This window comes from Salminus brasiliensis, chromosome 16 (assembly GCF_030463535.1).
Source record: "Salminus brasiliensis chromosome 16, fSalBra1.hap2, whole genome shotgun sequence".
In the NCBI taxonomy this organism is placed as follows: domain Eukaryota; kingdom Metazoa; phylum Chordata; class Actinopteri; order Characiformes; family Bryconidae; genus Salminus; species Salminus brasiliensis.
Window position 1 is genome coordinate 31,528,027 of NC_132893.1, and position 22,960 is coordinate 31,550,986.

At 42.3% G+C, this 22,960-nt stretch overlaps 1 protein-coding gene across 1 annotated transcript; it reads right to left on the minus strand.

The window, feature by feature from the left end:
* Positions 1–1,049: 1,049 nt before the first annotated feature.
* LOC140536466 (keratin, type I cytoskeletal 18) lies at positions 1,050–15,910 on the minus strand. Its single transcript, XM_072658297.1, has 9 exons — positions 15,863–15,910; positions 12,443–12,837; positions 11,977–12,059; positions 10,432–10,588; positions 7,986–8,150; positions 7,403–7,528; positions 3,832–4,049; positions 3,085–3,113; positions 1,050–1,586 (listed from the first exon to the last, which is right to left on the minus strand). Exons 2-9 carry the CDS (start codon positions 12,830–12,832, stop codon positions 1,471–1,473), a joined length of 1,284 nt encoding a protein of 427 aa, XP_072514398.1. The 5' UTR covers positions 12,833–12,837; positions 15,863–15,910; the 3' UTR covers positions 1,050–1,470.
* Positions 15,911–22,960: the final 7,050 nt, after the last annotated feature.

A 22,960-nucleotide genomic window follows, 5' to 3' on the forward strand; every position in this document is an offset into this window, starting at 1 on the left:
TAGGAGATGGAGGTAAAATTACTAAACACATAGTAACTAAAGAAATATATAATGTATAATAATTATAATGTAATTAATATGTCATTGTAATTATTAGAAATGTAATTTACTTGTGTGGCAGAAGGTGGGACACCCTATGCCCTATGAAATAACTTCAGTTAGACGTGGCATATGCCATATTTCTTAAATGGATATATGATTTATAATTTACCTGATGCATCTTTTTCACTTAAAATCTAAAATACTTTTTAATGACCTTTGACCTAATGACCTGTGAAAAGGCATATACACTATACGAACAAAAGTATTGGGACACACCTCTTTATTATTGACTTCAGGTGTTTCATTCAGTCCCATCACCAAATATCCTATTGTGTGTGTGTGTGTGTGTGTGTGTGTGTGTGTATGTGTGTGTGTGTGCATCAGTGCAAAACCATTTCTTTTTGGTTACTGGGGTTTATATGGATAAAAGGTGTGTCATCCAGTCCTGTTGCCACCGGTGTATAAAATCAATCCCCTAGTCCTGCAGTCGGCCTTTCTTCCACACATTAGTGAAAGAACGGGAGGTTCTAAAGAGCTCACTGAACTCCAGCGTGGTTCTGTATGTAATAGGAGACACTGCTGCACCAACAACAACAAGTCAGCTGGTGAAATTTCCTCCCTCCTACATCTTCCTCCATCAGCTGTGAGTGGTGTTATTATTGAACAGTGGAAGAGTTTAGGAGGAACAGCTCACAGAGAGCAGCTCAGTGAGCCACCGAGTGTCTGTCAGAATGAATGGGTTTAGAATGAAATGCCATAAAAGCTCCTGCAGATGTAATGTGTAGGTGTCCCAATACTTCTGGCCCATATGGTGTAGTTTGTATCATGGGGTGTACAGTGAGTTAGGTGCCTGTGTTCTACATGTATCTGGATGAAGATTCTTTTAAATTGTTTTACTGTGGTAAATGTTACTGTGTTTTTAATGGGATTGGTGAAACTCGGTGTAACAGCAGTGCACATGATATGTAAATCATTTAAATATAAATATAAATAACTAGACTCACAAATTTTCATTTGGACTAAATGACTTTATTGCTTTTCCATTAACATCCTCTACGCTACCAATCATTATTTCAAAAACCAGACGTTTTACAGAATGACTACAGTCATCGCCCCCCAGTTCTACATGGAAAACAATACTGTAAACATGAACAGAAAAGCAGGATGTAGCTTTTGATAAAACCGCTAAAGAGCAACAAAGGGAAGAGTTATCTCCTGTACAGCGCTGATTGCAAGGCTCTCTGCCTCTGTGTAGCAATGTGGCCTTTTTGTGCAGCTTGAGAAAGAAGCAGAAAGCTGATCTGTTTGAAAGGCTTCAGAGGTGAAACAGAAATCTGAGAGTAACTCAGGGGGCCTCCAGGGGCCAGGGGCTAATGTGGTCCCTAATGGACAATGGGGCCTTTCTTTTTGGGCTGAAATGCTCCAATTTTACTTCTTGGTCTCCTCAATCTGCTCGACCTCGCTGGATTCGTCCACAACCTTCCCATTGATCATGGTCTGAGTGACCACTTTCACAATCTTCCTGGTGCGGACGTCAGGCTCCTCTGCGAGACGGACAGAGAGAGAGGGACAGAGAGAAAGGGAGAGAGTTAAAAGGAAGAGGGTGGGGGAGATGAGTGAGAGGGAAGAGAGAGAGAGAGAGAGAGAGAGAGAGAGAGAGAGAGAGAGAAAGGGAGAGAGTTAAAAGGAAGAGGATGGGGGAGATGAGTGAGAGGGAAGAGAGAGAGAGAGAGAGAGAGAATGAATGAGAGAGATAGAGAGATATAGGAAGAATGAATGAGAGAGATAGAGAGATATAGGGAGAATGAAGGAGAGAGAACGATAGAGAAATATAGGGAGAATGAAGGAGCGAGATGAGATACAGAGAGAATGAAGGAGAGGGATATATATATATATATATATATATATATATATATATATATATATATAGGGAGAATGAAGGAGAGAGAGCAATAGAGAGATATAGGAATAATGAATGAGAGAGATATAGGGAGAATGAAGGAGAGAGAGACAGAGATATATATATAGGGAGAATGAAGGAGAGAGAGCAATAGAGAGATATAGGAAGAATGAATGAGAGAGATAGAGAGATATAGGGAGAATGAAGGAGAGAGACCAATAGAGAGATATAGGAAGAATGAATGAGAGAGATAGAGAGATATAGGGAGAATGAAGGAGAGAGAGATAGAGAGATATAGGGAGAATGAAGGAGAGAGAGACAGAGAGATATAGGGAGAATGAAGGAGAGAGAGACAGAGAGGTATTGGGAGATTGAAGGAGAGAGATAGAGTGACATAAGGAGTGTAAAGAACAGAGAGTGTGAGAGAGAGACATACAGAGAAAAGATTTAGAGAGAGTGACAGTTCTTTATTTGTGACTTTTTTCTCATGTCAGCACACACACACACACACACACACGCAGATGTGTAAGATTTGCGTTGCCAGGGACGTGCTGCTGTGTTTTGGGAGGGTTCTCTGTTAGCGGCTTTTAATCTGCCATTAGTCCGCAGCCACAGCCCCTGCTTGGAGCCTAAAAGGTCAGGCAGCCTGACAGCCTGGAGAAATCTCTCAATCTCTCCACCAAATAAAACAATCCGTGCTGCATCTAACAGGCCAGATCAATTATCCCAACCGCTCTCCTCACCCTGAGCCAGATTCTTGCCCAGGATTGACCTTGTAACCAGTTTTGGCCTTCAGTTTGGTTTGATTTCAGTGTGAGTCACTGGTCACTGCATACCAATGGAATGCAGCGTGCTTCAGGACAAGTATAGAGAAAGCAGGGTGGGTCTGAAGCGCGAGAGATAGGCCATTCATTAAGCTCACAAAGCTTATCAAAGTGAAAAGTAATGCCATGAGTACATTATGTCATGAGCTCATGAGTCCTACCATGCCAACAGCTTGTTACTTTAGCTAACAGCACAGCACAGTTTGAACTTCATACCTTGTATGGCAATGTAGTATTTATTAGACTGGAAAAAGTGTGTGTGTGTGTGTGTGTGTGTGTGTGTGTGTGTGTGTGTATATATAAAGAAAAAGTACTCACTCTTTGGGGGTGGGGGGACCTCCTTAACACTGTAAGAGTGAAATGAACAGTTAATTAATATATACACATATACAGAATAAACTAGAATTAGATACCTATGCCTTATCCATTCATAAACACACCACTGAATGAGCTCCATCTACCTTACACCTGCATACACTATCTGGACAAAAGTATTGGGACATCTGCTCATTCATTCTTTTTTCAAGGGTATTAAAAAGAGCTTATCCTGCTTTTGCTGGAGTAACTACTACTACTACTGTCCACAGATGAATGCTTATTACTAGATTTTGGAGGAGCACTGTGGATTTGATTGCATTCAGCAACAAAAGTATGAGTCAGGATGTTGGATCACCACCCCATCTCATCCCCAACTCATCCCAAAGGCTCAAAGCTGTGGGGCTTTATACCCCTCTAGCCCACACCTGGCATTAGGCAGCATGGTGTCAATAGGTTCATGTTTATCTGCTCCAGAGAGTCCTATTCTATTGGCAGTACTTCTCTACAGCGACTGGACAGGCTGTGTGTGTGTGTGTGTTTGACCGTTTGTGTCTACAATGGGTGCAACTTAAAGTAGCTAAATGCATTCATTAAAAGGAGTGTCCACAAACATTTGGACATACAGTGTAAATGTACAAATACAGACTATAGTCATTTCTTGAGCACTGGACCCCAAAAACTGACCACTGATGAAACCAGCAGATTGAGGTCCAATGTGTTTCTAATAAAGTGGTACTCTTGACTTACGTGTCCTCTCCCTCCAGCAGCCGCCTGTAGGTGGCGATCTCCAGCTCCAGGTTCTGTTTGATGCGCAGCAGCTGCTCGTAATCGGTCTTGTTGCGCTGCATGTCCAGCCGCAGCTGGGACAGGTCTTCCTCCAGCTGGTTGAGCGTGGCCTGCAGACGCTCCATCTCCAGGGCGTACTTCTGACCTGTCTCGCCGAGGTTACCCTCTAGAGCGGCCACCTTTAGGACAGAGGGCAAGAAGAGCTCATCATAGTGCTACTACACCACCAGTTACGATAGTGCTATGACAGGACTGGTCCTGATGGTGCTACTACACCACCAGTTACGATAGTGCTATAACAGGACTGGTCATGCTGGTGCTACTACACCACCAGTTAAGATAGTGCTATGACAGGACTGGTCATGATGGTGCTGCTACACTACCAGTTACGATAGTGCTATAACAGGACTGGTCATGATGGTGCTACTACACCACCAGTTAAGATAGTGCTATGACAGGACTGGTCATGATGGTGCTACTACACTACCAGTTACGATAGTGCTATAACAGGACTGGTCATGCTGGTGCTACTACACCACCAGTTAAGATAGTGCTATGACAGGACTGGTCATGATGGTGCTACTACACTACCAGTTACGATAGTGCTATAACAGGACTGGTCATGATGGTGCTACTACACCACCAGTTATGATAGTGCTATGACAGGACAGATCATGATGGTGCTACTACACCACCAGTTAAGATAGTGCTATGACAATACTGGTCATGATGGTGCTACTACACCACCAGTTAAGATAGTGCTATGACAGGACTGGTCATGATGGTGCTACTACACTACCAGTTATAAAAGTGCTATAACAGGACTGGTCATGATGGTGCTACTACACCACCAGTTATGATAGTGCTATGACAGGACAGATCATGATGGTGCTACTACACCACCAGTTATGATAGTGCTATGACAGGACAGATCATGATGGTGCTACTACACCACCAGTTACGAAAGTGCTATGACAGGACTGGTCATGATGGTGCTACTACACCACCAGTTAGGATGGTGCAACTATGGGGTCAGTCATGGTGGCTGCTACTAGGCTATGACAGTGATACTACAGGACTACTCATGATGGTTCTACCACAGGACCAGTCATGATGGTGCTACAACAAAACCCAGTTGTGATGGTGCTAAAACAGGACCAGTCATGATGGTGCTAAAACAGGACTACTCATGATGATGCTACCACAGAACCCGTCATGATGGTGCTATTACAGGACTACTCATGATGGTGCTAGTACAGGACCAGTCATGATGGTGCTAAAACAGGACTACTCATGATGATGCTACCACAGAACCCGTCATGATGGTGCTATTACATACCTACTCATGATGGTGCTACTACAGGACTACTCATGATGGTGCTAGTACAGGACCAGTCATGATGGTGCTATTACAGGACTAATGATGGTGCTACAACAGGACTACTCATGATGGTGCTACTACAGGACTACTCATGATGGTGCTACAGGACTACTCATGATGGTGCTACAGAACTACTCATGATGGTGCTACTACAGGACTACTCATGATGGTGCTACAGGACTACTCATGATGGTGCTGCCACAGGACTACTCATGATGGTGCTTCTACAGGACCAGTCATGATGGTGCTACATCAAGACCAGTCATGATGGTGCTACTACAGGACTACTCATGATGGTGCTACTACAGGACTACTCATGATGGTGCTACCACAGGACCAGTCATGACAGTACTACTACAGGACTGGTCATGTCGATGCTACAACAGGACCAGCCATGATGATGCTATTACAGGACTGATCCTGACAGTACCATTACAGGACCGGTCATGATGGTGCTACTACTGGACTGGCAGTGATGGTGCTACTTCAAGACTAGTCATGATTAAGCTGCTACAGACTTGCCAAATTGCTACGAATTGTTGTTGGGATTTATTAGTGACTTCTTTGTTATACTACTGATCTTTCTTCCTGTGAGGAAGTGGTAACTCGTACAGTCTTTTCAAGACCTTTTGAAGTTTCCACTTCAAAAGATCATCTAAAGAAGAAGGCATCCGTCTACTCACAGAACACGTAACCTTATATGCAAAACATCAAGATGATTAACCTTGATAGGACGAGGAAGATGGGAGGTGCTGACAAGCTGAAATGTATCTGCACTTGCTTTTCCACTTTTAACAGCATGAGAACAAACCGAGGGTGTGTGCACCACAAGCCTTCAATTAACAGGAAGACAAAGCATCAACTGTACAAATAAACTCCCAGGATAGCTGGAGGGGGAACAGGGACATGCAGTGTTCTGTATCAGCGAGGGTGGGAGTGTTTATTTGACTGACTACTGAAGGATTCATGGAGTTACAACAGTCAATAAAGGCCCTCGTTTAGCACACGCAATCATCTTTATTTGACCACTGAGCTGCAGATAAGGGGGGCTGGTGTAGATGCACTAGTGATGCACTAGATCCACTCTATGGCTACCATCAGATAGAGATAATCAGCTGTTGTCTTTACACGAGGAATCGCTGCTGGGATACAGACAGGATCGATTTCTCACATATGCAGGGTGAAGGAACATGCCATCTGGAGGAATATTGGATGAAGTGGTTGTGTGGATGTGGTTCGTTGCTTGTACATGTAGTTTCCCTCAGATCCATGAAGAACTTCCTTTTTTTCAATTGGAAACTGTGGAGAAACCTCTTAGGGTGCTTGAGAACCCTCTAAAATCTGTTCTTGAAGGTTCCTTAAGAGGTCTCAAGCTGAAGAACCTCCTTCTACGTTTAACAGTGTGAAGCAAGTCTTTCATTCTTACAGGGCTTTTGGGTTATATGAAGGTTCTTCACACTACACACTTAAATTTGGAGGTTCTTCCATAGCAGCACTGCCTTTGTCAGCTTTACTTTTAGAAGAACGTCCAAATGACAATGATAACGCTGTGACCTCCTCAGTGACTGGTGCCCAGCACTGACGCTGCTATGAAACAGACCTGTACAAGCCCTGCTGTCTTCTCCTATTTACACCAGACTGATCTGTTTACTGTAACCACAAGAACGGTAGTGAGGAGCCAGACCCAGCAGGGTTGAAGACAGGCAGCTCCAGATCCTGAGAGCCAGATTTGTGCCTGGAACGAAACTCAAGCCCTCATGGGAAAGGTTGTGGCTGATACAGAGGCTGATACAGAGGCCGATAGAGGCTGATACTGAGGGATTATTCAGTACTCTCTGAGCACTATCACCTAGTTCAGAGTGCCATAGCTGCTGCACTTTCACATTCTTCAGTTTGACCTAGCTCATTCAGCTGGGCAAAACCTAAATGAGCGTTCTCTCTTACCACTTTAGGACGGTGAAAGTAGGACGCAGCAGGGGACACTTGGAGACTTGTTTGGGCACACCGTGAAAAGGGCAGAGTTTTAAATTCCCCTGCTAAGCCGTAAGTACGCTAACTGTGCTAAGTGTGTTAAGCAGTAACTCTATAGGCACTGACCACTGCTGTAGAAGTTCAGGTACATTAAAAAAAAAACACCCTGATGGTTCTCACCTGTTTGTGGAGGCTCTCCAGTTCCACCTCCAGAGTCTGCAGGAAACGCTGCCTCTCAGTGAGCTCGCTCTGAGCCCCCCGCAGAGCTTCATTGTTCTCCCGGACCTCCATCTGCACCCCCTCCAACTACAACAGCAACACAATGCCACAGTTACATGAGTAGCTCTGTATGGAATGACTTGTCAGGTCCACAGTTTTGCTCAGTCTCATCTCCTAACGTACCCGAACCAATCAGAAACCAGTGCTCAGGTGTGCTGGGATATGGTTTAGAGCATAAGGTGGGCTGTCCAGTGGATGTTGAGGACGTTAATTTGTGAAATACTGTACTAGGAGATAATCTACACCACTAGTGCGTAAGTGGTGCAGCTCTATGGGAACAAAGACTTCAGTCAGGGGCCCCTCAAAATGAGTGGGCCTTCTATAAGAAAATGATCAACACAAGGTAATAGACTTGGTCGAGGTACATAATGAGGTTATCATACAGTAGCTACTCTTGTCAGGAGTGTAGGAAGTGTGCAAGTGGTGATATTAGGTAGCAACAGAGCTGTTTATACATTTTGTCAGGGTCACTGAGGTCACTGACCTTCTTACGGTACCAGTTTTCAGCTTCTTCTTTGTTCTTGTGGACGATTCCCTCATACTGAGACCGGAGCTCGGCCAGCACTGACCCCAGCTCGGGGCCACGGGCAGCGTCCACTTCCACATTCACATCCTCCTGGGCTATCCGGGCCCGCAGGTTATCTATCTCCTGCAGGGGGTCGAAGAGAATTGATTATTATTAGAGAAATTATTATAATTATTTATTTAATTAATATTACTTTTGTTTGCATGTGTGGACACATCTTCTAATGAATGCATTTAGCTACTTTAAGTTGCACCCAGCTGTACAAATTCACACACATACACAGCTGGTGTAGTCCCTGTAGAGAAGTATTGCCAATAGAATGGGACTCTCTGGAGCAGATAAACATGAACCTATTGCCGCCATGCCAATGACTAATGCCAGGCATAGGCTGGAGGGGTACAAAGCCCCCCAGCATTGAGCTGTGTAGCAGTGGAACTGTGCTCCCTGGAATGATGGTGGTGCTCCATCCAATACTTTTAGATGAGATAAGTTGGGGAAGAAAACAAGAATGAGTTGTTGAAGTGTCCCAATACTTTTGTCCATATAGTGTAGTCCTGTATTGTCTGACGACTATACTTTATTTTGTACTTTGTAGAATGTATAGAATATCTATGGCTCGTTTGTCTTCTACGGACCTTCAACCTAGTGGACATTTGGTATGTGGACCTGTAAGAGACATATTCGAGCCCCCCCCCCCCTCCCCCCTGCTATAGAGATTAAAATTGAAGTGTATATCATATATTATATAAAAGAATATCATTAAAAACATGGTGAGCATTAGGTTGGCTTATGCTTTGCGTGTTTCCTTCATCCTTCAGTATTTGAATATGCTTAAGCTTGTGTAATTCTTGTGTTTGCTCAGCAGGGTGTGGTCTTCACATGCGTATGTGGGTATACACGGGCCAATGGCAACAACCTGATACCACACAGAGGTTTAGGGTGGATGGAAGTCCCTTCATTATTTACTTCCACTCTAAATATTTGATGGATGTCTTGCATTACCAACTGTTGTCTCTAGCAACTGCATGGGAATATGCTCACGCACAGGACTCGCATGGAACTCGCATTGTCTCTGCATTTAACCTAAGAGTCCAGTATATTCTTGCTAATGTATGCATCCTTTAAGGGTCTGGAGAAATTTAAAGAGTCACAATTGTTCACAGTGGTGGGGAAAGAAACCAGATACCTAAAGACATTAATGCCCATTTACCGAAAAACATAGGCCTATATTAATGCCTGAGACACTTTTAGGGATGGTTTTCTCATGGCACACCATGTACACCATGGAGAGGTTTGTAAGGCAGAAGAAAATGAGCCATATGTAGGTTCACTGGTGCTCACGTATAGTACATTAAATGGCTATATTTGCGTTTGCATAGACATTGTGACCCCTGCTTCCATTCACCCCCACTGTAAAGAAATGCGAGTCTGTGAATTTCTCTGAAATGCACCATTTCACATCAAGCCTGATGGTTTGTGAAATAACAAAAGTTCAGTTTAACCTGGAAGAGGCTGCTTCAGGGGTAGAGGGAGGACAGAGCTGCATCTTAAGTTACTGACAACAAAGAACTACAAGGATTGGATTACAAGGTTCCTGTCCATCACAGACAAAGGCGGCCATTTTTAGAGATTGTTCAGGCACGTTACTGACCAGCCCCTAACTCGAGGGTCTAAAACTTGCCAAAGAAACAGCTCATTCAATCCAGTCATTTCTTTAAAGAAATGCTAATGTGACTAATTGTTAAGGCAGGGACACTGCCAGGGAACTCAACTAACAGTTCCCCTTGTCAGTCACAGAATCGCCCTTAGAATCGTCCTAACTTTTCACCCCCATACAGCGCCCTGGCTGCCAACTTACCAATGATCTTATCTACGAGGTGGTTGCAAAGTTCAGATCATTATTAACAGTCTTTTAACTGAGGCAAATATACCCTGGATTAGCAGTTCAGTGAGTACACCTAGCTTGCGACTACATTCAGAGACCAATATGACTGGCACTACTGTTATATAGGTGCACCTTAAAGTTATGTATATTTGTCAGCCAGTCTCAATACCATCACTAATTGAAAAATGACCACTATAGGACACCCACTGACCAGATATAACTAGGGTGGTGGTGAGTAAACAGAGCAGGGATACCAGTTAGCATATGTAGTGCAGGTACAGGTACAGCATTGCAGGATTTAATAAACCTTAACTGGAAGGTTCTGAATAGACCACCAACCAACTGTAGAGCCAACAGTGGTCCTGTGGTCAGAATCCGACTATCTGAAGGTGTCCAAATACTACAGGGCACCTTCAGAGATCTTGTGGACTCCATATTACCATTGACTGTTATGGCTGATGGGTTTATGCAGATGTAGGCCTACATATGTCATGCCAGTCAGTGGGCAATGCGTCCCACCTCCTCATGGTTCTTCTTGAGGAAGTAGAGCTCCTCCTTCAGGCTGTCCAGGTCTCCACGCAGTGTGGCGATGATCTGGTCATGGTCTGTCTTGGCCTTTTTCAGAGCCACACAGTCCCTCTCCACTGACTGACACATAGCGCTTTCTGTTTCCCATCTAAAACACACACACACACACACACACACACACACACACACACACACACACACACACATTCTTACTGGAATTGTCTTTAACTCGATCTACAGCACATGATCTGAGGAGCATAGTATGGCTACATTAAACCCTGTCCCAAAAGATATACCTGCCTAGAAGGTTCATGTTCAAGCCAAATCTAAAGAACATGGACACCATTCTCCAATATGTTGCCAATTATATTGGTTCAGAATAACCAATGTGGACGGGGAAGAACCTTCAAGAACAGTATTAATGAGGGAGCCCAGTCTAGAAACTCTGAATCATGCATGTGGACAATGCTGGCTTTGTAAACTCTGGTAGGCTTTATGTTCTTGAATCTGGTGATCAGCTGGTCCTGGAAGACCTGGATCAGGTGTAGTAGATCAGTGGGGACTAAAGTAAGCTACTATGCCAGACTGATCTAAGGAGATTTTCTGGAGCAGATCTCCATGCTTAAGCCTAGAACAACAAAAGGCCTCAGCAAACACCAACACCGAACAAATGGCAATGTTGGGTTGGTGGGCCAGACTCATATATGAGTGTTAAGAGACCTCAATGTTGCCTCCCACCACCATGTGCATAATACATTCCTACAGTGTTTCCCACTGCATTCACACTGCTCTGAAACTGGATCAATTTCACGTTCTTCTATAATGTTCTTCTATCATGTTCATCATATGGCTCTAGTGCTTCCTATCAGGGGTGTTTCTAAACTACTAAGTTGTATTGGGGGACATAGAATTTAGAGAGGCACAGCTGATACTCTGCTTGCACAATATTATTACTAGATATATGTTAATAATGTTAGTAATAATAATTATTATAAATATATAATATTGTATTTTATTTTATACTGAAATGTACTTTTTACTGCTGTGCTATTAGTGAGTCGCAGCAATATTTTAATGGGGTATGTGCCCATAAAATGGGGTCTAATAACACCCCTGTTCCTGTTCCTGGAGGACCTAGAGGTTTTAGTGCTCCAGGCACACCTGATCCAGCTCTCAGCTAATTAGCCGTCCCTTCCTGAGTTGAAGGTAATGGTTTAGAGCAGGAAACCAGTAAAATGTGCAGGCCAGGGGGTGTTTTAGGACCATGGTTGGGAACCTAGAAGGCTCTAGAATGTTCTTACACCAATTATTTGACTTGTTACCTTTTTGGATAAGCAAAAAAAGATAAAGGCAACTGCCAACGACCTGGTTTCTACAAGGCCTTGTAGTGTTAGGAGCATCGTTCAACCATTTAAGAATCATCCTCATCATATGCTTAGATGCTTTAAAGGAATCCTTTAAGGGAAGTCTTAGTAGGCCTGTTTTGGAGAACACTGGGTTAGTTTGCCATGCCCAGGGAGACGTCCACAGACTCACTTGATTCTGAAGTCATCTGCAGCCAACTTGGCATTATCGATCTCCAGCATGATGCGAGCATTCTCCAGCGTCTTCTTCCTGACCTGGATGGCATCAGGAAACAAAATGGATTATTATTGCACACAAATTACTTTGCAACCTTAGCTGTAAGCACCACCTCTAATCTAACGAGCCCTCACATTCTTTGTATGTTACAGAATAACCGCACAGTCTTGAGTAGTGGATAATTATTAATAGTGCACTGAGGCTTGTCCAACAAAGACATGGGCAGATTACTTTGGGAGTCCATGCAGTCCATGTGCATGCAGTAGTTTAATGGAGCTTGATTATACTGTCTAAACAGGACATTAATACCAATACCAGGTTGTTGGTGTCTATACCAAGGTTGTAGTCTCTACTTGCATGACATTATGCTAAACCTATTGAACTAGAAATGGACCTGAGCACAGGCCTGCTTCATCAGTACCTCCTGCTCCAGAGCGTGGGCCTGCGCTAGCATGGCATCAATGTCATGACCTTTGGGGACCCTCTCCAGCATCAGCTGTTTGATGCGGAGCTCCAGGTCAGCGTTGGACTTCTCAAGTGAGCGCACTTTCTCCAGGTAGTTGGCCAAGCGGTTGTTGAGGCTCTGCATGGCTTCTTTCTCATTGGTGCTGTTACCCAGGCCGTTGAGTGACACGTTGCCCAGGCCATTCAGGTCGGTCATGCTCATGGAGACGGAGCGAGAGAGGGGCTTGGCTGCAGCGAATGAGACGGCAGCTTTGGCTCGACCACGTCCACTGTCCCTCAGAGAGAGGTTGGAGAAGGAGGGCTGCCGGCCAATGGAGAAACTCCGTACAGACATGCTGGAGGTCATGATGCCTGTGGTCGTGGAAATATAGGAGACAATAGATTATATTAGGAAGACAAAAAGTTCTCCCATTGATAAAAACTTCATCAACAACCATCAGTCTGGAAAAAATTATTATTGCTGACCATGTGCATCCCTTCATGACCAGAGTTGGCCCATCTTTAACAGCTTCTGGTATACTTCTAGCATGATGAGGCACCATCTCACAAAGACTGGTTTCATGAATACAGCTATGAGTTCAGTGTTCTTTGGGATCTGAGTTCAACAAAACCTCAATCTCAAAGGATGGTTTTAATGAAGAATTGAAACTGGCCCTACCCAGTATTAGTGTAGTGTTCTTAATGAAGTCATTAGTGAGTGTATGTTAATGTCCATTGCAGGCTTCAAATGTCTATGTCTATGTCTATCTCCATAGGCCAAAAAATGTTCATGTGAACCAACATTAGCTTAATGTTAACATACTCTTGGAAATCTCAAAACGAGACAAGCAGAAATGTGGGTTTTTTGACATAATGTTGATGTTTATGAGCTTAACTGAAGGCCTTGCACTGATAGCGACGTTTTTCATGCTTCATAATTGAAAAGTAATGGGAAAATTGTAATAATCTAACACTAACTTGCTGATCATGTTACTTTTGAACTTGAATATGGTTCAACTTTCAGTTTCCAAGATGAACCTTCCTATATACAAACAGAAATATCTGTACTATGTGAATTATACAAATCGCTGGTCACTGCATTTCTCACAGTAATGTAGTCTATTGGCCCCTTCTTATGAATTGACAGTGCTAGTCATTGCTACCAGTATTCATTCTAGTCCAAACGCGTTATTATAAACTTCTATTACCAAAGAATAGCCCCACCAGTTTGCACTGAAGCCCCTGTAGTAACTTTGTTAATACATATCTTAGTGTGTAATAAGCCTTGCAGTGTTAAGGGGTTAAACTACAAAGTTTGAAAAAAAAAATGCAAGCAAAAGTGGATCTTCTATGGAATCCACCATAAAAGACCCTTTGTTTCTCACTTATTTGTAAGGCCATATGGAATAATAATGTGTTTGATAAATGGATAAAGACAGGATGAAGACAAGAGAGAGTTATTTGAGATTCAAAACTGACTTCTACTAATGTGTTTAGGTGGACGACCAAAACTGCAGCTTCAATCAGATTCTATTCACCATATAGGAAACTGACACACACTTCACGATGTTACTTTTAGGTAAAATTTTATTTTATTAAGGTACAAAAATGATCTTCTGGGGAAATCATGTAATATTTATTCCAATTACTGTCAGAAAAACATGATCTTACATGGAAACGTTCATATAGCTTTCTTCAGTTCAAACATACGACCTGTTTGGACGTTTTTTCACCTGTCCACTGGTGGCACTGTTGAGCAAAGTTAATGCTGTCTATGAACTTTTTGGAGCGTATGGAAAATAAATTGAGTTTTTTGTTGGTTACAGTGAAGCTGGATTTGACGAGTTGTGAGACGACTCTCAGATTATCTAAGAAGAGTCGCCTGTAGTCTTTTCTTCACCGCTAGAGGTCACATTTCCTCTGAACGTAACCGTGGACATTTTACACTAGATCAGGCTGCTTCCTAAGCATTTCGTAAATCAGTTCTTAAAAGGTCCTAAGATTAAAGACATGATTTTAAACCACAAGTTGTTCAATGTCAGCGTAAGTGGGTTTCAGAAGGAATTTTCTTCATAAAAACGGTTGGTGAATAAGGCCCATTCTTTAACTACGTTAAAAGCCCATGGTAGACCCCACTCCTGAGCTGTATTCGGACTCTGTTCCCAGCTCTCCCTTTAGTTACTGTCTGCCAGCAAACTCTGGACTGTGTCCTGCTTAAGAAAGATGAATGCACCAGTCATTTCACACCTCCCTGACCCATCCATCTTCTGCCATACTGGAAACCACCATCCATCTGCCTGGTGGGGTTGTTTTAGCGCTCTAGCTAGAAGCTAACACTGATTCAGCTCCTAATGCAGTTCCTCCATCTATGAAACCATAAAACTGGTCTCAGATCAGCTTTCGCAAAAACGTGTTGAGTTTCCTTCTTTCCATGCTTTTCATGAAAGATACACAGCATGTCCAAATGTTTGTGGACACCCCTTCTAATAAATGCAGTTAGCTTCTTTAAGGTGCACATTGCTGACACAGCTGTGCAAATGCACACACACACACACACACACACAGCTTGTCTAGTCCCTGTTGAGAAGTACTGCCAATAGAATAGGACTCTCTGGAGCAGATGAGCTTATAGGCCAACATGAGCATTTAGCTGTGGAGCAGTGGAACTGTGTTTTCTGGAATGATGGTTGGTGCCCCATCTAAGACTTTTGGATGGGATGATTTGGAGAGTTGGGGATGCGCCAACATCCTCATCTCACTAAGGGAGAGCAATGCTTCTCCAATAATAGAAGAAAGCCTTCTTCTCTGGACAGTGGAAACAGTGCTCCAACAAAAGCAGGATCAACTCTTTTTAATACCCTTGATTTTAGAAGGAACATTGAATGGGCAGGTGTCCCAATACTTTTGTCCATATCGTATAGCATAAAGTCAAAAGCTGTGAAAGTGCTCATGGAAGTGGTAGAGTCACAGGGAGGCGTTTGTCTTCAGAGAGAAGGTTCATTAGAGAGATAAGTGTGTGGTGCTGAAGGAGACAGCAGGTATTGTTCATGTTGGCATATCAAACAATCAGCTCAGTCACCCTCCGCTAACGCAACGGATTAGTTGTCAGGGAAACAAAGCTGTTCTTGTCGTTAGAACCAGTTAGAGTTACATCAGACAAGAAAACACAATTAGCTTAACGACTGAAGACCACTGGAGAAATCCTGCTGACTTCAAAGTTGCCTCACTTCACAGTAAATTAACGTGAGTGGACTATTATGTGTCCACTGTGTCCTTTCTGAGGGGTTTAAGCTCCCTGAAGAAACCATGAACTCATGAGTCAGACACTGTAGCAGTCAGATTCACTGAGAGCCACGGTTACTGTGTTCCAGTGTGCTGTAATGTGCTGAGCTCTTACCTGTAGTGCGTGCCGATGGAAGGATGAGTGGAGGAGTGAAAGGAGGAGAGAACAGCGCCCTGCTGGAGAGCCAAACACACCTTTATATACTCAGCAGGAGAGGAGGAGGGCGGGAGTACCTGGATACCTGAGGGAGGAGCGCAATATCACTCTCTCGCCCGCTCGCTCACTCACTCGGCTCACTGTCACCCTATATTTCTTTGCTTTTTTCTTTGTGTCTTTGTTTTTATCTCATCTTTATTTCTTTCCATGTTTGTTTCTTTGTTTATTTTTTTCTCTCTCCTTCTCTCTCTCTCTCTCTCTCTCTCTCTCTCTCTCTCTCTCTTTCTCTCTCTCTCTCTCTTTCCTGCTATCTCACTTTATCTCTCATTCTATCTCACACTATCTCTCTCTTCTTCTTCTATCTCACTCTCTCTCTCTCTTTCCTGCTATCTCACTTTATCTCTCCTTCTATCTCACTCTCTCTTTCTCATTCTATCTCACACTATCTCTCTCTTCTTCTTCTATCTCACTCTATGTCTCTCTCTCCTTCTATCTCTCTCTCTCCTTCTATCTCACTCTATCTCTCTCTCTCCTTCTATCTCACTCTATCTCTTTCTCTCCTTCTATCTCACGCTATATCTCTCTCTTTCCTTCTATATCACTCTGTCTCTCTCTCCTTACATCTCACTCTATCTCTTTCTCTCCTTCTATCTTACTCTATTTCTCTTCTTTTATCTCTCTCACCTTCTATCTCACGCTATCTCTCTCTCCTTCTGCCATACTCTATATCTCTCTCTCCTTTTGTTTCTTTGTTTATTTTTTCTCTCTCCTTCTATCTCACTTTCTCTCTCTTCTTTTATCTCTCTCTCCTTTTATCTCACGCTATCTCTCTCTCCTTCTGCCATACTCTATATCTCTCTCTGTCCTTCTATCTCTCTCCTTCTATTGCACTCTATCACTCTCATTCTCTCTCCCCTTATATCTCACTATATATCTCTCTCTCACTCTCTTTTCTATCCTGCTCTCTCATTCTCTCTTATTCTCTCTCTCTTTCTGTCTCTCTCTCCTCTCTCTTTCTACCTCACTTTCTCTCTCATTCTCTCTCTTTTTTCCCCTCTCTCTTATACTGTCACAATATCTCTTTCTGCCTCTCTCTCTCTCCTCTCTCTCTATCTCATTCTCTCTCTTTCTGTCTCTCTCTCTCTCTTCTTCTTTCTCACTTTCTCTTTTCCTCTCTCATTCTCTCGGTCTCTATCTCCTTCTCTCCCTCCTTCACTCTCTCCTTCTGTCTCTTTTTATCACACTCTCTCTATTCTCTCTATCTCACTCTCTCTATTCTCTTTATCTCACTCTCTCTATTCTCTTTATCTCACTCTCTCTATTCTCTCTATCTCACTCTCTCTATCCTCTCTATCTCACTTTCTCTATCCTCTCTATCTCACTCTCTCTATCCTCTCTATCTCACTCTCTCTATCCTCTCTATCACACTCTCTCTATTCTCTCGATTCTCTCTATCTCACTTTCTCTATCCTCTCTATCTCACTCTCTCTATTCTCTCTATCTCACTCTCTTTATCCTCTCTTATCTCATTCTCTCTCCCATTCTGTCGCACTCTCAGTCCATATCTCGCTCATTCTCTCTCTCTTTCTTTCCTTTTGTTTCTCTCATTCTCTCTCTTTCACACATCTTTCATATATCGCTCTTTTTTCTGTCTCACTCTTCTCTCTCTTTCTAGTTCTCTCTCTCTGTCTCTCTCTCTCTCTCTCTGATCTTCTCATACTGGAGTCATTCTTCTCTCAGAGCGGATGGTAAACTGAGACTCTGAAACTCCAGCGATTAAATATTCAGCAGTGCTGAACCAGCGTGGACAAAGGGGAAGTGGACGACCCAGTAATAGCCAGCTTGATTAGCCTGAATAACAAGAGCTGTGGACAAACACGAGGAGCTGAAACACGAGTTTGGAGCACGTCCCTCATCTTCTACAGTTCTCCAGTCTTCTCCAGTCCCAGTATTTCAGCTCATTATTCCACAAGCAGATTCTCAGGATGGGAAGAAGACGTGGGCATGGGGTGACAGAGACATTACGTGATATACTTCACCCACATTTACGGATAGACTGTGGTTTTACGGATTTACAGCATGAGAATTACTCTGCGAAGTCACCAGTCACCACGTTTAGATGCAGTAATTGATCAGGTTGAGTGATGGGAGATTAGCTACAATCATGGGTTAAAGATGACTGTACATTGTTAGCGAGCTTAATTATTATTAAAACTTGAAAGAACTTGCACTTTCTTTGAACTTTATTTCTTCTCATTTAGGCCTTTAAAGTATGGACTTCAAAGACCAGGAGATTTTCACGTTAAACTCCTTTGAAACTCATTTAAATTAATTGTTTTATTAAAAAAACAACATCCAACCAAATTAATTAGCTGATAAATGACAATATTTATGCAAATATGATTTTTTTTTTATTTCAGTTCAAGTAAATTTTACACTTTAAATGCACATTTTTTAACATATAGGATAATTTTACACTGAAGCATCAGGTCATAGACCATGCCGCTACAGTCAGCAGTTCTAAACCTACTATAATGTGCATCTCTATGCAGTATTTCCATTATTCCATCACTCCCGTATGTAGTATGTGACCATGCATTTGCAAATTACTATATAATTAAAGAAGCTGTATAGTTTCTGATACTGCAGCTATAAACAACAGTGCTTTTTTAGTTACCAGACACTGAGACACAGCATGTCTATGCACTCGTATATCAAACGCAGTGCATTTGCTGTGCAGAGTGTTCAGAGTGCAGGCAGGACTTGCAGAGTGATACAATCTGACCCTTGCGCAGTCCAGAGAGCGAGGGGTCATGTGAAAACAGGCCGTGGCTGTTTGAGTTAAAGTTTCTACAGAAGAATGGAGTGTATGCAGTGCACAAAACCCCTGTTCCCTGTGTGTGTGTGTGTGTGTGTGTGTGCTGGTGCCAGACTGGGTTATGGTTCAGGCTAATTACCTCCACACTCCACTGAGCCTGCTGCGTAGGGTGTATAGGAAGCCTCACATCTACCTTATGTCCTACTGTGTGTGTGCATCAGGGTGTGCATGCGTGTGTGGATCAGTGCATCAGGGGAAAAGCATCTCTTTTTGGGTTACTGGGGTTTATATATATATATATATATATATATATATATATATATACACACAAATATATAATTTATGTATGTGTGTGTTCATATATATCTATATATGTGGGTATATATATATATATATATATATATATATATATATATATATAAAGCTTTTATTTAGCGATGTAACTTAGTGATGTCGCTACTGTAAAGCTCAGAGGGTAGATTACACTATATATATATATATATATATATATATATATATATACTATGCACTTTATGTATATATATATACACATACACTATCAAATCAAATCAAATCAAATCAAATCAAATTTTATTTGTCACATACATAGTCATACACAGTATAACTTGCAGTGAAATGCTTTTATGTCAGTCTGCCCACATCAAAGCTATACAATAAAGATCTACATTTAAACTTAACTAAACCTTAACTTAATGAAGTAAAGTGCAAAAGTGCAAAAGAAAAATAAAATAAAAAAATAAAAATAGAATAAGTTACATTTAAGTTAAAAAATAAAATATAAAAATATGAAAGTATAGAAATATAGAAATATAAGCAAAAAAAATAAAAATACAAATATATATACACAGATGAAATAGTGCGTGTCTGTGTGTGTGTATATATATATATATATGTATACATATGTACATATTTATCTGTATGTGAGTGTATGTGTGAGTTAAAAAGAAATATTTTCGTTATTGTCCGTAGTGTGTTTTCCGCGAGCCATGGTTGTGTATTGTAGTGAGTGAGGGTCCAGTTTGTGTATGTAGATATTTTAATTATATATATATATATATATATATATATATATATATATATATATATATATATATATATATATATATATACACACTATTTGCTTCTGTGTGTAAGACTTTCCTCTACTGAATATCGCTGCTGTTCAATGACAACCATGTATCTCCATTTTTGTCTGTTTATAGTTTTCTGCATGGTCTCAACCCTGTAGCTGCTGTCAATAATTCTGGATAAACGAACCAATAGAAATGCTCTAAATGATTTGGAATAAATGTTTATTTTACACTGACTTCCATTCAAAGTTAAGACCATTAGGCAAAGCCTTCTCCTGCAAAGTCTCCATTTTGGAGATGTTTTTCGGACAGCGCTGATATACATATTACATATGAGATGTTATGACATCTATACAAAAACCTCTTCTGTCTGCTCTTTTTAGTGCAGGCTTGTTCTGTTTGCATCACGTTTTCCACACACATTTCACACTGCCATGAAAAGGCCATGCATCAGGCTGATACCCCACACCGACGAGTGCAGAGCGTCTGACCACACCACCACCAACAGCAAGCCCAGCTAGGAGGGCAGGGGTTCATTCAGTCAGTGATATTTACATGTAAGCAGCACATAACAGCACATAACTGTGTGACGGGAGGATTTTATTCACACGCCAGTTTACATATCCGACCCATAAAACCGCACATACTGATAATACGTGAATAATGAACATGGTGCCACTTTAAGGATTATGAATAGTTGAACATTTGCTTACTATTGGTTTTACTAGGGTTATTCACATCTTACAAATCACTAATAAGCAGTTTTAGCACAAATTTAGCACAAAGGCCAGCAGAGATCTGTCTCTTGCCAAATAATGGGCCCACATGCATTTATACTGTAAAAGCTCAGATGCTGCTCCTTCCTTTACTTCCTTTGTCTTCTCTTCTTCTCAGTCAGTGTTAAATCTCTCAGCTTCAGCTGATATTGCTTAATAGGTTAGTACTTATTAACTTATTATTATTATTAACTTTGTATTATTAACCAATATTAATAACACTTATTGCATTTATTATTCAGACTTAATGTAGCCATTAACACTCATAAACACTGTAAAGGGCCTTGTTATAAAGTATAAAACAGTAATATTTATTAAATATTAAAACATTAACATCAACAATGCTGGAAATGTGAAGGTGAACAATACTGATGAGGAACCTACAGTAAGCTCAGGAACCAGCCATAACAGTAGCCTCTATTCTGAGCACAGAGGGCTCTGAGCTTACAAACCAGGCTCAGCCCAGCATGGTTAGATACCCCAGGCCACAGAACCGTTTAGTGGGAGGGCTTAATGATGCAGGGATTAGCTGATTGGCTCTATATGTGGGTCCTGGGTCTTTATATAAGTCAACTTCGGGCCTTGTCCAACATCGCTGACTACAGGGCTTGTCCAACAATGCTACCACGGTGTTAGAATGGCGCGGCTATTGGGCTACACTACAACACTACTACTTCGCTACTGTACTATTAGCACAGCCTGGCTATAGTATGGCCTGGCTACCGGGCTCACCCAACATCGCTACTGCTGCATTAGCATAACGCAAACTGCTTGTATTAAACGTTGATGTCTTAAGGTGCTGTCACTATGATTAGAGGGTTGCTGGTTCGAATCCCGGTCAAGCTGCCAGCCATCGGCAGGCGAGGCCCAGAGAGAGCACAATTGGCCTTGCTCTCTCCAGGGTGGGTAGATGGCACTCTCTCCCAGCATAGCTATGCTGCGGTGCTGGCCATCACTGGCGTCCGCGGGCTGGTGCCCACCAACATCCCTTCAGGTGCGTTGGTTGCTTGGTGATGTTGCATGAGGGGGCGTGTGTTGGTCCACCCTCTAGTTGGGCCGCCATTAGTGTCGGGGTAGGGGTACGTACGGATGGGGTAATAAAATGAAAAAGTCACTAATAAAAGCTGATGTGTGATTAAACATCTGTGCTGGACTATGATCATGATTTTGTGACTGTATATCCTCTTTTATGCCCGGACCACAGCTATAGCTATCCTATCCAGCTATAGCGTAGTGCTAACTGCATGCCGAAGTCGGTACACACTTGCGTCATATCTCATTGAGTCAGATTTAAACAGACTTATTTAAGTGGATTTCAGCATTAGCACAACATCTATAAACTGGCCTCCTGGGCGTGGTTTGAGACGAGTGTGGTTCATGCTCACAGATTACACCATGCTAACAGATGAATTGCGGCTTCAGTAAGATAGCTGGCGTTAAACAGCTACATCAGGCTTGTAGCTGTGGTGCAGGCGCTGTGCACTTCCTGGTACTGATTTGGCAACACAGCAGATGGAAAAGGAAACCATAACCGGTCTAACGGGTCTGTGCCAGTGCAGAACGGTGTGGTGCGGCCTTAGCAATCCAATTGGCCCCACATTGGAAAAGAGGTCAGTGTGGATGAATGAATGCAGGCACACTATTTTTTATAGGCCCTTTTTTATGTATTATAACTGCTTACTAATGTTTTTCAAGGCGTTTATTACCTAATTATTTAGAAACACATCTTAAATCATGAGTAAGCTGCTTGTAAACTGGTACCAAATTTAGAAGTAACGTTATTTTTTGCAGGGGGAGGGTTTGGGGGGTAGGGCATTTTTTTTTCTCAAGCTTAACCCCCTTACACAGTGAGGGTGTATTACTCAGTAACTACATGGACTTCTGTAGATTGTGGAAAAACTGGTGGCGCTATTCTTTGGCAATGGTTTGTTATAACTTTCATAACTTTCGGGCCGCCTGCAGGCCATAGGCTTTTTAAAGGGGGTTCAGTAAAGCTGCTAACGCAACATCACTGGACAGCTGAACACGCCTGACCACGGAGATCATTCATAGGGGAGAGAGGTGGTGCTTTCGAGACTTGTCAGAGCTTCCATTCCCTCACTTTAAACAGCATTACGCTGCATTTGTAGCCTAAAATAGCAGCTCCAAAATCCTTGTGATGCTCTACTAGGCCTAAACCGACACCCTCACGCCTCCAAATCCACTTAAAGATAAAAATCGGCTCCTTTACTTTATAACCCTTTATAAAACGTTACGAACTGTCAGTGAAAGTCAGTGGGAAATGATTGTACTCCAGGTCATTTTGGAGCATTTCTATTGGCCCATTTATCATGAGATATGTAGTTTTGGCTTGACAGTGATGATACTTCTG

Bases quoted from the DNA above. Each gene is read 5' to 3' on its own strand.
- LOC140536466 (XM_072658297.1), bottom strand. From the start codon at position 12,832: ATGACCTCCAGCATGTCTGTACGGAGTTTCTCCATTGGCCGGCAGCCC. The intron at 12,060-12,442 runs GTACTGATGAAG...GATGCCATCCAG, and splicing joins CCCACGCTCTGGAGCAGGAG to GTCAGGAAGAAGACGCTGGA. The intron at 1,587-3,084 runs GTGAGTACTTTT...TCCGTCTCGCAG, and splicing joins GGTCCCCCCACCCCCAAAGA to AGGAGCCTGACGTCCGCACC.